Source organism: Microtus pennsylvanicus, chromosome 12 (assembly GCF_037038515.1).
Source record: "Microtus pennsylvanicus isolate mMicPen1 chromosome 12, mMicPen1.hap1, whole genome shotgun sequence".
In the NCBI taxonomy this organism is placed as follows: Eukaryota; Metazoa; Chordata; class Mammalia; order Rodentia; family Cricetidae; genus Microtus; species Microtus pennsylvanicus.
Window position 1 is genome coordinate 91745623 of NC_134590.1, and position 14340 is coordinate 91759962.

The window sequence follows — 14340 nt, forward strand, 5'->3', positions numbered from 1 at the left end:
GGTTGGGGACCCCAGGAGCTGGAGTGCAGGTGATGGGAATCCTGGCCATTTGCTGTGGCCCCTGTGACACCCTGTAATAGCTCAATGGGGTGTGAGAAGAGTTCATTGCTGGCCAGACTGGGTAGCACCCCAGGCTAGTGGCCACAGGAGACCCTGGTGCGCCTAGATGGTCAGGCAGGACGTGGGGGTGCACGCGGGTGGTCAGGCAGGATGTGGGGTGCACCTGGATGGTCAGGCATTACGTGGGGTGCACCCGCATGGTCAGGCATTACGTGGGGTGCCCCCGGATGGTCAGGCAGGATGTGGGGTGCCCCCGGATGGTCAGGCAGGATGTGGGGTGCACCCGGATGGTCAGGCAGGACGTGGGGTGCACCCGCATGGTCAGGCATTACGTGGGGTGCACCCGCATGGTCAGGCAGGACGTGGGGTGCACCCGCATGGTCAGGCAGGACGTGGGGTGCCCCCGCATGGTCAGGCAGGACGTGAGGTGCACCCGCATGGTCAGGCAGGACGTGGGGTGCACCCGCATGGTCAGGCAGGACGTGGGGTGCCCCCGCATGGTCAGGCAGGACGTGAGGTGCACCCGCATGGTCAGGCAGGACGTGGGGTGCACCCGCATGGTCAGGCATTACGTGGGGTGCACCCGCATGGTCAGGCATTACGTGGGGTGCACCCGCATGGTCAGGCAGGACGTGGGGTGCACCCGCATGGTCAGGCAGGACGTGGGGTGCCCCCGGATGGTCAGGCAGGACGTGAGGTGCACCCGCATGGTCAGGCAGGACGTGGGGTGCACCCGCATGGTCAGGCATTACGTGGGGTGCACCCGCATGGTCAGGCATTACGTGGGGTGCACCCGCATGGTCAGGCAGGACGTGGGGTGCACCCGCATGGTCAGGCAGGACGTGGGGTGCCCCCGGATGGTCAGGCAGGACGTGAGGTGCACCCGCATGGTCAGGCAGGACGTGGGGTGCACCCGCATGGTCAGGCAGGACGTGGGGTGCCCCCGGATGGTCAGGCAGGACGTGAGGTGCACCCGCATGGTCAGGCAGGACGTGGGGTGCACCCGCATGGTCAGGCAGGACGTGGGGTGCACCCGCATGGTCAGGCAGGATGTGGGGTGCCCCCGCATGGTCAGGCAGGATGTGGGGGTAGGTGGGAAGTCTTACAGGCCACTATGTTCTCACTGTCCCTTCTGTCCCCTCACCCCTGCAGAGGACATTGGGGATGGACGCAGCAGTGAGGCAAATGTGGATGGCCGCAGCCTGGGCGAACCTCTGGTGAAACGGGAACGGAGTGACGCCAATCACCCACTGCAGGGCATCTAGCCCCTTCCCTGGCGCCTTCCACGCGCTTCCGGAAGGCGTCGCCTAGCCCTCCAGGGATCTGGACTCTCAGCCTCTCACACTAGTGCCTCTTAGACAATGCCATGTTTACTGTGACCCACGGTGCCCACCCCAGAGGCCAGAGACTGTGGGGAATGCTGGTGGCCGCTCAAGCTGCCCACACCCTGCTAAGGTATCCCCAGGAGATACAGGGACCCATCTGTCCCTTGTCCCAGCACCTTCCCTGCTCCATGTACAAGTTGTGAGGCATATCCCTCTGAATAGACCCAGCCACCCCCATGGCTTTTCCACTCAGCTGCTCTCAACTTAGACCACCATTTCAAAGAAAACCTAACCCTCACTGGGCACTGACCCCGTGCTCTGTTCCGTGCACCTCATGGCCTCTCGTGGACAGGCGAGGCCTCAGGTACAGGCCCTGGCCCTAGATGGGTCACAGATGCTAAGACATCCTGTCTTACCCTGGACAGGTCCAAGTCCAAGAAGAAAACAGGCTCCGTGTTTGGCCCACCTGTGTCAGCCTGTCAAGCTGTCCAGTTCAAGGTCGACACCATACTAGCCCAGGGCCGGGTCTAGGCTGGGTTTGCCCAATTGGCCGCAGTGGTCAGCACCATGTCCACACCTCCCAGCAGCATCCTACAACCTGTGTACACCACAGTGCCTGGGTCCCTGAAGTCTTCCAGACAACACCCCAAACAAGTTATGATGCCTTCTCTGGCCTGTGGCTGACCCCTTCTCAACCCCAGACCCCAAAATCTCTGGGGACGAATGCTCACCAAGGCTGTGTGGGCCCTGAGTTCTAGACGCCCAGCACAGGGCCGTGCCACCTCACCACATTGCCAGGATGGGAATTCTGCCCCAAACACAAGCTCCTCCCACAACCTAGGAAGCGCCTCATGAAATACGATAGTTTTCCTCTTTTTGAAAAAAATGTTTCCCCAATAGTTTTGTGCCGTAATTGTTCTTGGAAAGTTCTTGTGAATGTGTCCATTACAACACACCCAGAGTCTGTCTGTCTTCATTCACGCGGCGCCGGTCACGTGGAGCCTTCAGAGTGGCTCTCAAGGACAGTATCCTGGGGACATGGTGCTGGCCAGGCCCGCCCTCTTGTGGAAACCAATACACACCGGTGTTTTGCCCTGCACTGTGTTGTCCTTTGTCGGGTAGGTGGGTCACCTGTGCTCCAGTCTCAGGGGATCATGTAGGTACCCCCAAAACACCTTGCTTTGGGCAACCAGCCCCCTGCACTGGCCAGCTGGCTCGCCAGAGAGAGGAGGCCGAGCCCTTTGACCACTGGGTCTCTTGCTTCCAGGAGTGACAGGCTGGTGACCCTAGCAAGGTCAGCCCCGAGCTGGTGACAGCAGGACACAAGCTTGCATGGGGTGGCCCTTCCAGACACAACAGAATAAATGCACGCTCTTGTCCCCAGCACCAGACAGGAACCTCTTAGGGCTTTGTCTGTGCTGTGGTGGGCTCAAATGTCGGCTCTCCTAGGTAGGAATTTGGGGTGAATATGTATCCCAGAAGTGGCTCTGTCCATGGAGAGCTTTTCAGGGTGGAACTTAGAATAGGCTCCTGGGGTGGCCCCTGTTCCTTACAGGACACCCCAGGAAGGTAGACACATGACCCCCAAACCGCTGCTCAGGGGCCAGGTCCACACATCTGAGACAGCATGCTTCAGCCAGCCCAGACCCTCTAGTCCAGGAAGGGAGCCCTGGGGAATCCCCAGTGGGGACAGAGGTGACATCTTAGTCCCTTCTCTGGCTGCTGTGACAAAACCAACCAGCAAAAGTGACCGAAGGCTGGGTTTGATGTGGCTCACGGAATGCAGCCAGGCATGCAGGAAGGCATGGTGGCCTCTGGGCTCTCAGCTGGCTGAAGCCTGCTTCACACTTAGTGTGTGCGCATGTGCGTTGTGTGTGCAGTGTGTGAAGGTTCAAGGATAGTTTTCGGGAGTCAGTCTCTCATCCTCATGTGGGTCTCAGGAATTGAACTTAGGTCATCTGGCCTGGCAGCAAGCACCCTTAACCACTGAGCCATCTCACCAGCCCAATTCACACCAGAACTCTCCAAACTGTCCAGCAGGAACCCAAACAGCCCTTCATTCCTCCTGGGGAACAGGCTCAGACCATCCTCGTCTCCCACTGAAGCGGCAAAGCCAAGTCAGAAACTCGATGTGGCCTGAGGAGAGCGGCCCCCAGCCTCCCTCAGAGTCAGGCGTGCTCTGTGAGCGGTAAGGGAATGGAGGCTTCTGAGACAGGGTCACACTGGGGTCCACGACCCATCAGGTCCCAGGCAGGGACACTGGCAAGACTGAGGGTGCTGGGACCTCATACAGAAAGCCTCTGGGAGGCCCTGTGAGCACAGCAGGCTGCACACCATTTCCATGCTGTCCCAAGAAGGACGGGCTCACTGGAATGAAGATACGATGGCTGGAACACCAACAGCCACCTTGGGCCTCTAGACGGAAGTCCCTTGGTAGGGATAAGATGGAAGCCTGGCCCTTCTGTGTCTTAGTCACTGTGTGGTCACTCGGAGACACCGTGACAAAGGCAGCTTTACTCAGGAGGCAGAGGCAGGCGAATCTCTGTGAGTTCGAGGCCAGCCTGGTCTACAACAGCTAGTTTCAGCACAGGCTCCAAGGCTACAGAGAAACCCCGTCTCGAAGGGGGGAAAAAAGAAAAAAAACTTGTTAATAAACAAGATGTGCACTCCCAGGGAAACATTCTTTTCCTGAAGCATGCCCTTGCCCCTGGTTCTCCTCCCATCTCTGGTTGGTGTGTGTCTCCATCCCTGGGTCCCACTCCAGGCCCTGCCCCACCCCCACCCCCTTTAGGGATAGCGGTATCCACTCTCAGGAAAGCTGGGCTTGCCAGCACCTGGCTCTCAGCAGCAGCACACAGAAATTCAGAAATGCCAGATGCCGGGTGGTGGTGGCGCACGCCTTTAATCCCAGCACTCGGGAGGCAGAGGCAGGCGGATCTCTGTGAGTTCGAGACCAGCCTGATCTACAAGAGATAGTTCCAGGACAGGCTCCAAAGCCACAGAGAAACCCTGTCTCGAAAAACAAAAAAAACAAAAAAAAAAGAAATGCCGGGGATTCTTGGAGTGGGGGAAGGGGTGGGGTGGCACGGGTGTGGCATTGCCTTTCAGACACTCAAAGGACCAGCAGCTGGGCATCGCCCTTCAGCAGAGTGTCTCCCCTTCCTGTTTTCTGGGGCAAGCTCACGGGGAGTTTAGAGCACTAATCGGCCCCAAATGGTGTGTGATGTGGAAGGCACAGGAGGATGTTGGAGGAGGTCTCTGGCTGAAACTGGAAGTAGGTGATGCCCACCGAGCCCCACTCCCACCGGCACTATCTCCATCCCTGTGGTGCTGGAATCATCTGGCTGCAGCTTTTATCTTCAAAGAGAGGGACTCACTATGTAGCTGGAACTATGTAGCTCAGGCTGGCCTCAAACTCCCAGAGCGCCACCAGCCCCTGCCTCCCGTGTGCTGGTCTTGAAGCTGCAGATTTCCTTGAGTTCCTGACCTCCTGCTCCCACTTAGCTCTGTGGTGCTGGGGGGTGCCTGCCAGTCAAAGGTCTCCCCACTGCACCCCAGCCCCTTCATAATTTATCTCAACTGGCACTTCATTGGGGGAGCTTCCTGGGGGTCCCCCAGCCCAATGAGGAGCACTTCCATGCCTTACGGTGTTCCCCACCCAGGATTCCCAGCTCTTGTGTGCCATTGCTCTACAGTCAAACAGCCATATCTCCCAATCCCGTCACCCCTGTGCTTAGCCAGCACTGGAGGCAGGGAGGTGCCAGGAGATGGCAGTCTCTCTTCACAGCGGAATTAAGGTGGGCTGCTCAGCGGGCAGAACGTTTGCCCATACCCAGGATCTCCGGAGCTCAGGCACAGGACCTGTCAACCCAGCACTCCACAGGTAGAGGCAGAAAGATTAGGAGTTCAAGGTCATTCTCAACTCCGGAGGTCTGAGGCCAGTCTGGGCTACAAGAGACCTGTCTGAAAAAGGAAAAACAAACTGGGCATGGTGGCACATGCCTTGGGGAGTCCAATCCCTGTAAATTCCAGGCCAAGCCAGGGCTACACACTGAGACCCTATCTTAAGAGAGAATGACAGCCATGTGGGACAGCGGTCTCGGGCTTGAGCGCAACAGAACAGGGGGTATGGAGTCAGAGGACTGCTCTGTAGAGCTGGCTCTCTCCACCTTCACACAGGTCTGGTCTGGGGATCCCTGGAGACAGACACTCTTCTGGCACCCTCAGCTTTTTGGGAAAAGCTCCCACAGCGCGGCACCCTCTCCCACAGCCTATGCCTGCCCCACAAACAAGCCAGTGGCTCTGGCAGTCATGTCCCCCATGACACGGATATCAGCAATCACACCGAGGTTGAACCCAGCTCCCCAGATACTCCATAGCCCCAAATAGCAGCAGTAACCTCCCCGTGATCCCTCATGGGGACACGAGGTGTGGACAGCTGGCGGGAGTGGGGGAGAGCCACCTTCCAGGACCTCCCTTGCGCACTGTGTGGCTCTGGGCAGGTGTCCACCGCTCTCTGGACTACCAAGGGAACATACAAGGGACACCTCCGCAGCACTAGGGTTACAGCCGTGAACCACCACGAGTGCTTCATGTAACACTGTGGGTGGAGTCCAGGGCCTGTGTGTAGCAACTGAGCCCAAGCTACTGAGCCCTAAGTACTTTACCAACTGAACCCCAACACCCCACCCTACTGAGGTACAGTCCAACCCCTATGTCCTCATTTCTTTTAGACTGGGCTGTCCTTTGTGGCCCCGAATGACCTCCATCTCCCCTGTCCCAGCCTCCTGAATGTAGGGTAAGAGTTCAGGGTCAACCCTGACCTGAGGTTCCTGGCTGAACTCCGAAGGCGTCTGGCAACTGCCAGGTCCTCCTGGCCTCGCCGTGCAGTCTGAGCAGCACACACAGCAGAGATCAAATCGCTTTAATTGGGGGCAGCTCCCGGGTCCAGCCTGGGTCCTGTGGCAGCAGGGCCAGCGGGTCCAGCCAGGCCCACGGTCTGCCTGTGTCTGCCACCTGGTTTCCCTTTCTTGGTGGATGCGGTAGTCTTCTTCCCCAACTGATCAGACTGCAGGCCGGGGGCCACGTCAGTGACAGGGACCCCCACATGGGGCAGCGGCTCATCATCTAGGGCCTTGAAGCTGAAAACATAATCCACACTCGCCACGGTATCCAAGACCTCAGGGACGCCATAGTCGAAGGACAGTAGCTCATCCGGCAGGTGCAGGGAGCGGATGTCAGCTGAGCAATCATCCCCACCGCCACCACTGTCTCGTGGGCCAGGCCCAGAGCCCCTGCGCAGGGCTGCCTCTGGCTCAGTGCCACCAGGGAGACAATCGAAAAGTTTCATGGCATCTTCTAGAAGGACCTTGTCCGGAAGGAAGAACGCTCGGGCCACCTCGGGAGGCATGGTCTCACCCGAGCCCACTGGGGTGACATCCTTCGTCCCGACCACCTTGGGCTCCACAGGCCCAGGAGGGAACTGCAGACCCGGCCTGGCCACAGCATTGCCCTGCAGCTCCCTGGGGGCTTCAATGGGCCTCACGGTCACCTGGGGCCCTGGGAACTGACTGGCATGGCCACTGAGATGGCCATAGGGCCCAGGTGGCAGGCCGGGTGCTGTGGGGACAGTGATGAGCAAGGAAGACGGCTTAGTCTCTTTGGGAGCTGGGAGGGGTGCCAGGCCGTCTCTAAGCATCTCCATGAAATTGAGGGGCCCTCCGTCCCCCACAAAGCCCAGTGCCTCGGGACCAGGCTCCTCAGGTGGAAGGTAGTGTGTGAGGTACTGCGGCCCGCCAGGAGCCGGCTGGTAGTGGGGGTAGAGAGGAGGCGGAGGCCCTGGGGCCTTGAGGTAGGATGGGGCCTCCAGCACGTAGCCGCCAGACAAGGTGGGACCCCCAGCCACCGCCACCTTGTACAGAGATGACTGGCCGAAGTCAGAGGGGGCCCACTCGATCCGGTAGATGCGAGGGTCGAAGAAGCAGCCACAGGGAGCCATCTGGAAACCTGTAGGTGGTAGACACCCTGAGTGTCCATGGGGAAACCAGGCCATGGCATGGGGGCACAGAGGACATAGCCCTCACCTCGAAAGTGCCTTGCATATATACTGGCTTTGATCAGTAGTCATCTGGGGACTTGTGGGGGCACGACACTCTGGAACTGTTGGGGTGACTTCTATTCTTAGGGGACCCGCGACCTGAACTTGTGAGTGGCTAGGCCTTGCGGAAAGCCTTACCTAGGTGCAGCTGTTGTCACCAAGGCAAGCTTCGGCCTGGTCTCTAGTGTCACAGGGGTTAGTATGGGGGGGATGTCTGGGGTACAGAGGCGGCCCAAGGTCAGGGCGCTGGCCAGTACCTGCTGGAGGCCCTGAAAGCGCATCCTGGTCTGCGGGAGTCTGATAGAGCAAGCTGGCGCTGCCTGTGAACAAAAGCAGCCGGTGGGTGGGACGGAGACGGGCCCCAGGGCCATCAATGCCCCGCCCACCACTACCATCATACCTATGGTGGGAAGGGGTTCAGGGACAGCTGGCACCTCAGTGCCCTCCAGGCCCCGTGGGCCGAAGCCTTCCTGGGGTATGGATGGGGGGTAAAGGGTTTTGGGTTGCTGCATGGGGGAGACAGGCCACCCCGGGGGGCGCCGGGTGGCAGCAGAGGCACCTTGGGGACAGAGTCCCACTGGGTTCTGTTTGCCTTGTTGCTAAGTGGAGGGTTCCAGGTCAGGGTGGGCACACCACCCAGGTTCCAGGGTGGGGGTGGACAGGACGGTGACTCCCTCCACTCCCTGGGCAGACACACCCTGGGCCAGGTCACCCCAATTCACAACTACAAGGGCACTGGCCAGCAGAACAGGATAACCAGGAGTCAGGAAACAGGGCAAACGGAGACCTGCAGGAAGAGGGAAGGACGCTGCCTCAGACATGTAAAGAAAGCTGAGCATGGTGGCGGGTGCCTGCCCAGGGTTCCAGGAGTTCAAGGCCACCCCAGGAAACTCGAAGCTTTATCTCAAAAACACAATACAGAAAAACAAGTTGTAGAAGAATAAAATTTATTGTCTCAGTTGGCTACTTGTAGGCGTTGGCTTTGTGTTTGGGCAGGAAGGCGAAGCCAGGTGGGACTGGTCCAAGCAGCATCTCACTGTGAGGAGGGTGACAGACAGGTCAGGTCCGGGCCTCCTAGCATCACCCCGCAGAACCCTGGCCAGTGGGTACCTGATGCGAATCCAGTCAGCAGCCTGTTGGCTGGCCATGAGTGTCTCTAGGTGGTCACGGCCTAGGTAGTAGGGTGGCCTCTCATTGATCCTCTGTGGGAGTCGCTCCAGCAGGCCCACGGGCACATACCTGCGGACCAGGGAGGACAGAGGAGGCCATAGGCCAGGAAGGCCTGAGCCCATAACCCCCAGCCTGAGCCCGCTCCCTGGCTGATGCCCACCTGCAAAGGAAGGACAGCCACTCGAGAAGGAAGCGCCGGGTCCGCTCCACTCCTTGCGTGTCGGAGCCCCAGTGTTCCAGGCCATAGTGTGTGAAGTCCCTCAGGATGTCCAGGCGCTCAGAGGACGAAATGTCCCAGTGCCTCTGTTCCTTTATCTCCGTGAACAGCCAGGGCTTGAGCAAGGCGCCACTGAGAAGGGACGCGGTCAGTGGGGACCCGCTGCCTCCTGCCAGCCACCTCAGCACCCGCCTCGTCCACCCAGCAGCCCCAGGTGTAGAAACTTGCTGTCACTCACCGGGCGATCATGACCCCTGCGACCCCTGTCTGCATGGCACAGTTGGCGTCCTCGAACGAAAGGATATCTCCATTTCCTTAAGAGACAGAGTGGGGTCTTGGCAGTGGGATTTCCCAGGGACCCAATGTCCCCCCGTCTTTCTAGCTGAGAGACACAGCAGGGTGAGTAGCCCCGGAAGCTCTGGGCACCTACCGAACAGGGGCATGGGGCTGGCCACCTTGGCGCACTGCTCGATGTAGGGCCAGTCAGCCAGCCTGGTGTAGCGCTGCTCCCGGGAGCGGCCATGGAGCTAGGAGGGAGGTGCCGTGATGAGGAGGGAAGGTGGAGGGGCCAAGGGTGGAGTGGGGGGGGGGCGCAAGGGAGACAGCGAGGAACCAAAGAGAGACAGAGAGCAAGGGACCAGGAGAGCCATAGTGACTCCAAAACAGGACCACACTGCCCCTGACACCCACCGTGACCAGTGCGACACCCCAGTCCCGCAGCTCAGGCAGCAGACGGTGCGCTAGGCTCACACGCTCCTGGACACCTGTGCGCATCTTCACAGTCAAAGGCACATCCAGCACCTGTGGGCACAGGGCAGAGGGGGAGCACGCGGCAGGACCCTGTGGGGGGGAGGAGGGGCACATCCCAAGAGCCCAGGTTACCTCGTTCACGCCCCGCACGATCTGCTGGAACTTGGCCGAACGATTCATGAGTGCACAGCCGCCACCCTGTGGGACACGGACACCCTGGTGACTCCCTGAGAAACGCAGACTCTCCCGATGGGCACCTGTACATAGCTGAATCGCCTGCCATCTGGCTCAATGTGCTCCACGTCCAGGAGGACAGGGTCCTCGGCTCGGGCCACACCCTCCCCGGCTCATCACCTTCTTGTAGACAAGGTCGATGGGGCAGCCCACATTGATGTCCACAAAGTCCACGTCAATGGTGCGGTTCAGGAGCTCAGCACATTTGGTCATGGTGTCGGGGAAGGCGCCCTCCAGCTGCCCCAGGCAAAGTGTAGTTAGTGACCAGCCCACTAGGGTCAGCACGCAGCCCATGGACACCAGAATGGGGAGGCATTGTTTTCCAACATTCCAGCGCCTTCCAACCTCCCTCAGGGCAAACACTGACTTGTACTCCAAAGATGTCCTCACAGGGGTGGCGCTTGAGCAAGGCCCACTCGGACATCTGTCCCTGCAAGAGGTTCGTGCACACGGCCATCTCACCGCAGGTCACATCCGCACCGAAGCGCTTGCAGATGCGGCGAAAGGGTAGGTTCCCACACTGCCAGGACAGGGGCAGGCTCAGGCCTCAGAAGTCAGCAAAGCCAGGACACCAGCCACCGGCAATGCCCAGAAAACCCCTGAGCCGCCCCCCATAGCCACCTCCTACCGTGGTGAGCGGAGCAAGGTACAGCTTCCCGCTAATGTCCAGCTGGAGGGGAGGAGAGCGTCTGTTGGAGTCAGGCCTCCCCTCCTCCCCCTCCCCGCCGTCCACAACGATGCTCCCTCCACACCCGGGCCTCCTGCTACTGTTCCCTCTGTGCACACCATGTCCGTGTCTCTCAGGAGACAAGTTCGCCAGCGCCCAGGCTCCTATACTGGAGGGCTCTATTCAACCTTTAAAACCCCAGTCTCAATGGCCTCCCTTCAGGAGCCTTCCATGCTGTTCCCTTCACCCCTCAGGTTCCGTCCAAAGACAGGATTATGGACAATCCAGCTCCCATGCTGGCATCCTTACCCGCTTCTTCTCACAGGGTCGCAGCCGAATGACGTCCTCGTCCGTCAAGGGGCCACAGGTGGACACAGGGCTGCCATGCGGGGTGCTGGCCCCTCCCGCAGTGTCCAGCGGGGCATGGCAACTGTTCTGCTCCGGGGTAACCGTGGCTACAGAGGTCTCAGGGATGGGCATGGGGCCCTGGGTGAGGCGGCGCAGAGCCTGCTCCGCCCGCTCGAAGCACACTTGGCGCTTCCTCAGCTGCTGCTGCAGGGCCCTGTTGAGGCCATTGCGCACTGGCGGGAGGTCCGCACAGCGGGCCACTACCTCCTCTTGCACCAGGTTCTGGCCCTCGGGCCCAAGGTGTGCCCCAGCAAAGCGACAGGTCACGCTGTAGGGGCACCGGCCGAAGGTGTCGAAGAGCACACAGCGGGGGCCCAGGTCCGCTGGCTTGGTCTCCAGATAGCGCTCCACATCGTGTAGGAAGCGGCACCGGTCACCAAAGGCACACGAGGCCGACTCCTGTGAGGGACATGAGGGAGGGGCCGGGAGAGGAGAAAGTGGCCAGGGTGGTTGTGTGTGAGCAACCCTAGCGTGCCTGTGTCACCAGCTCTAAAGCTGGAACCGTGTCAGGCTCACGTGAGCTGGAGATCACATCGGCTCAGCAGTGACCAAGAGCCCCGGCTGCTCTTGCACACGACCGGGTTTGATTCCCACACCGTGTGGCAACTCACAACAGCCTGTAACTCGGGTACCAGGGTGGCCAAAGCCCTCTTTAAAGGACAGGTAAGTTTTAGGTCTCTTTAGAAACAGCATCATGGTAAACTTGAAACAGATTCATCAGACCAAAATGGGCCACAGAAGACACAAAAAGGCCAGTGTGGCCTCAGATGCCAGCGTGGCAGCGAGCAGGCTAAGGGCAGAAGTTCCTGAAGGCAACACTCTGCCCCCGCGAGAAGGCGAGAAGCCAAGGGCCTGTGTGCATGTCCCAGCACAGCGGCAGCAGGCTTTGAGATGACAGGCCCATAGTGCACCCTCAGACCCCCTCTCACCTGGAGGAGGGACGGGCAAAGACGCTCCTTGTCATAGTGCGTTGGCTTCACGTGGGGCCGGCTTTTGTTTTGGCCTCGGGCCCTCTTGGGCACCTGTCGTTGCTCGGGAGGCTCAGGGGCCTCCTCTGTCTTCCCGTTCTCCTGCCCATCTTCCAGGCGTATCCTCTTGGCCTTGGGCTCGGCTGGGTCACTGCCATCAGGGACTCCGGCGCGCGTTTCCTGGCACACATCCTCCGGCTTGTCTGCGTCCAGGTATTGGTGGAACTGTTCCTTGGTGGTGCGGTACCTGCCAGAGAGGGAGAGGTTTGGTTGGCATAGGGAAAGGGGCCTGGCGACCAATGTCCTCGCTCACACACTTCTATAGACCAGAGGCTCGCTGCTTAGGTCAACTCTCACACTGGGGCACCCCAGCGACTGAGGGACACCTATTTGTGTCTCTGTTCAGAGAATTGCACTATTACAGGTTGTAATGCATAAACACCAGCACGTTAGACTACAGAGAAACTACAAGTCCCAGAACGCTTGGCCGTTAGACTCGAGCTGCCACGCTTCCCAGGTAGCCTTTCGGCCCGCTTACAGAGACGCAGTCTATAACCGCATCGGGAAGTGGCAATGCAGCGCCTCATTTTTTTGGCCCGCGCCCAGAAACTACAAGCCCCAGCATGCACCGCGGCCTCGAGTCTGCGTCCTCACACTGCGCACGAGCACAGCCGTCTCTAAGGCGTGTGACAGCCAACGTGTACTCTCTGTTGAAACAGTGGGGCCGCCACACCTCCCGGCATGCACCGCGTTCGCCGCGCTAAGGACGCCGGGATGGCCCCATCAGCTTCGCCGTCCCGCACCAGTGACTCACTGAGCTTTAATGGGCGCTACGCCCCGTTCGCACGCGCCAACTCCGGAGTCACCGCCACCACCTCTCTCGGCTGCCGCTTCTGCATTCTCCGCCATCGACGCCCCTTACGGCAGCTCTGGAGTGTGGCACGAAAGTCTTCCGGGTCGCGCGTGTCCGCCAAAGCCTACCGAGCGGAGTGCGCATGCTCAGACCGCACCAATGGCGCTAAGGGGCGCGTGCGCAGGCCGTCCAGGGGGCGGGGCCTCGGCTCGTTGGCTCGAGCAGGAACCGGAAGTGTCCGAGGGTTCCCGCGGGGTTCGCACACCGATCACAGGTGGACCTCGAACTCTCAGATATCCTCCTGCCTCTGTCCCCGGAGTATTGGGAGTAAAGACGGGCGCCACTATCGCCTTTCCTTTCCCCCCTGTGTCACGTGTGTATGGTGGGCTTCTCAGCTCTCCCGCGCGGGCTGCAGCAGGCGCTCCTTCCCACTGATCTCGGGATGGAGCCCACTGCGCACGAGGCCCTGTGCCCACCCCATCCGGATACCTGGGGGAGGGGGTGGAGGCAGCAGGATCGGGAGTTCAAAGGTCATCCCGGGTTTGGTAGTGTTCGAGACCAGCCTGAGCTACACGTCTCAAAAACCGAAGCCAAGTCCAACAAATCAATAGGTATATTCATTTAATTCTTGGAGTCAGGGGATCTCACTCTGTAGCCCAGGCTGGCCCTCAACGCACGAAACAGACACAAGGGGAAACAGGCCCAGAGAGAGAAAGGCATTAATAAGCCTGAGACCTCGGTGGTGGCCTGTTGCTCTCTGCCTCTCCCTGCAGGACGACGTGGGGATAACACGATGCGCTTGGAAAGGCTGGGGCTCCTTGTAGTGTCCCTTGGATTGCGACGAGGACGCAGTGGGGGAAACTGAAGCCCGCAGAGGGCGACCCCTCCTTCCGCGCAAGGCAGCCCGCCGCCGCGGTACGGTACCGACGTTAACCGCGGCGACGGCGCCGTTGGCGAGCGCTTACCGCGTACCGGGCCTCGATTTCCTACCCCGGCCCGAGCCGCCATCGCCGCCCCGCCCCGCAGCACGGCCAGAGTCCTCTCCACCCCACGCTTACGGTGTTCCCTCCTCCAGGGACACCGCACACCCGCCCCTTTCTCCCTGGCAGTTTCCACACCCAGAGGCACCCCGGCGTCGCCTTTGGGGAGTCCGTGCTTCCTGAACAGTGGGATCCGGATAATCCCCCGGAGCTGTGGAAAGCCGTATCCAGGCCTGAACTCGGCTCACACCGGGAAACAAGGGGGTCAGGAGGGAGACTGAGGCACCAAGTGGGCGCAGGGAAGACTCCGGGTCCCAGCTGCTGCGTCCTTCCACCTTCCTCTCTGCCTGTCTCTCCTACTCTTCCTGTTTAGCCTCAATGATTTTCTTTCTTCCTTTCCTTCCTTCCTTCCTTCCTTCCTTCCTTCCTTCCTTCCTTCCTTCCTTCCTTCCTTCCTTCCTTCCTTCCTTCCTTTCTTTTTCTGTCTCCCTTCTTTTCTATCTCTCTCCAGGTCTGTGCCTGCCTGGGTTTCCCCCCGCCCCTCCCCCAGGTCTAGCAGGTGCAGCCCGGGCCGAGTGCCCACGGCTGGCCTCCCGGATTTGTGTGGCAGC

General features: G+C 60.1%; 3 protein-coding genes across 6 annotated transcripts in view; 1 reads left to right on the forward strand and 2 right to left on the reverse strand.

Annotated features, from left to right (window-relative positions):
* The window catches only part of Rfx2 (regulatory factor X2), a 65879-nt gene extending 63539 nt beyond the window's left edge, over window positions 1-2340 (forward strand). The window contains exon 17 of one of the 2 annotated variants that reach the window (XM_075942585.1): window positions 1213-2339. In XM_075942585.1, the coding sequence (XP_075798700.1) occupies window positions 1213-1325 (113 nt within the window). In that variant the 3' untranslated portion in view covers window positions 1326-2339. Of the gene's footprint in view, window positions 1-1212 lie in introns of both variants that reach the window. The other variant, XM_075942584.1, reaches the window with a different exon arrangement.
* A 3953-nt stretch (window positions 2341-6293) lies between these two features.
* Prr22 (proline rich 22) lies at window positions 6294-8388 on the reverse strand. 2 transcript variants are annotated; one of them, XM_075942589.1, is made up of 3 exons: window positions 8270-8388; window positions 7740-7802; window positions 6294-7391 (listed from the first exon to the last, which is right to left on the reverse strand). In XM_075942589.1, the coding sequence occupies exons 1-3, from the start codon at window positions 8319-8321 to the stop codon at window positions 6310-6312; spliced, it is 1197 nt and encodes a 398-aa protein (XP_075798704.1). In that variant the 5' UTR covers window positions 8322-8388; the 3' UTR covers window positions 6294-6309. The 2 variants fall into 2 exon arrangements, with proteins under 2 accessions (XP_075798704.1, XP_075798703.1); XM_075942588.1 differs by lacking the exon at window positions 8270-8388 and adding an exon at window positions 7883-8089.
* A 24-nt stretch (window positions 8389-8412) lies between these two features.
* Window positions 8413-12913, reverse strand: Dus3l (dihydrouridine synthase 3 like). Of its 2 annotated transcripts, none has more exons than XM_075942587.1 (13): window positions 12711-12913; window positions 11858-12143; window positions 10830-11327; window positions 10482-10523; window positions 10221-10283; window positions 9974-10090; window positions 9752-9817; window positions 9560-9670; window positions 9300-9396; window positions 9108-9183; window positions 8813-9001; window positions 8593-8721; window positions 8413-8518 (listed from the first exon to the last, which is right to left on the reverse strand). In XM_075942587.1, exons 1-13 carry the CDS (start codon window positions 12803-12805, stop codon window positions 8446-8448), a joined length of 1842 nt encoding a protein of 613 aa, XP_075798702.1. In that variant the 5' UTR covers window positions 12806-12913; the 3' UTR covers window positions 8413-8445. The 2 variants fall into 2 exon arrangements, with proteins under 2 accessions (XP_075798702.1, XP_075798701.1); XM_075942586.1 differs by having other exon boundaries at window positions 10221-10373.
* Window positions 12914-14340: the final 1427 nt, after the last annotated feature.

What these genes read in the sequence shown, in the direction of transcription:
- Prr22 (XM_075942588.1), bottom strand. Translation starts at nt 7,994, where the DNA reads ATGCAGCAACCCAAAACCCTTTACCCCCCATCCATACCCCAGGAAGGC. An exon ending in TGAACCCCTTCCCACCATAG is followed by an intron (nt 7,803 to 7,882) that starts GTATGATGGTAG and finishes TTTTGTTCACAG; the next exon opens with GCAGCGCCAGCTTGCTCTAT. An exon ending in GCTTTCAGGGCCTCCAGCAG is followed by an intron (nt 7,392 to 7,739) that starts GTACTGGCCAGC and finishes TACCACCTACAG; the next exon opens with GTTTCCAGATGGCTCCCTGT.
- Dus3l (XM_075942586.1), bottom strand. Translation starts at nt 12,805, where the DNA reads ATGGCGGAGAATGCAGAAGCGGCAGCCGAGAGAGGTGGTGGCGGTGAC. An exon ending in GGGGTGTCGCACTGGTCACG is followed by an intron (nt 9,397 to 9,559) that starts GTGGGTGTCAGG and finishes CCTCCCTCCTAG; the next exon opens with CTCCATGGCCGCTCCCGGGA. An exon ending in CAGCCCCATGCCCCTGTTCG is followed by an intron (nt 9,184 to 9,299) that starts GTAGGTGCCCAG and finishes CTGTCTCTTAAG; the next exon opens with GAAATGGAGATATCCTTTCG.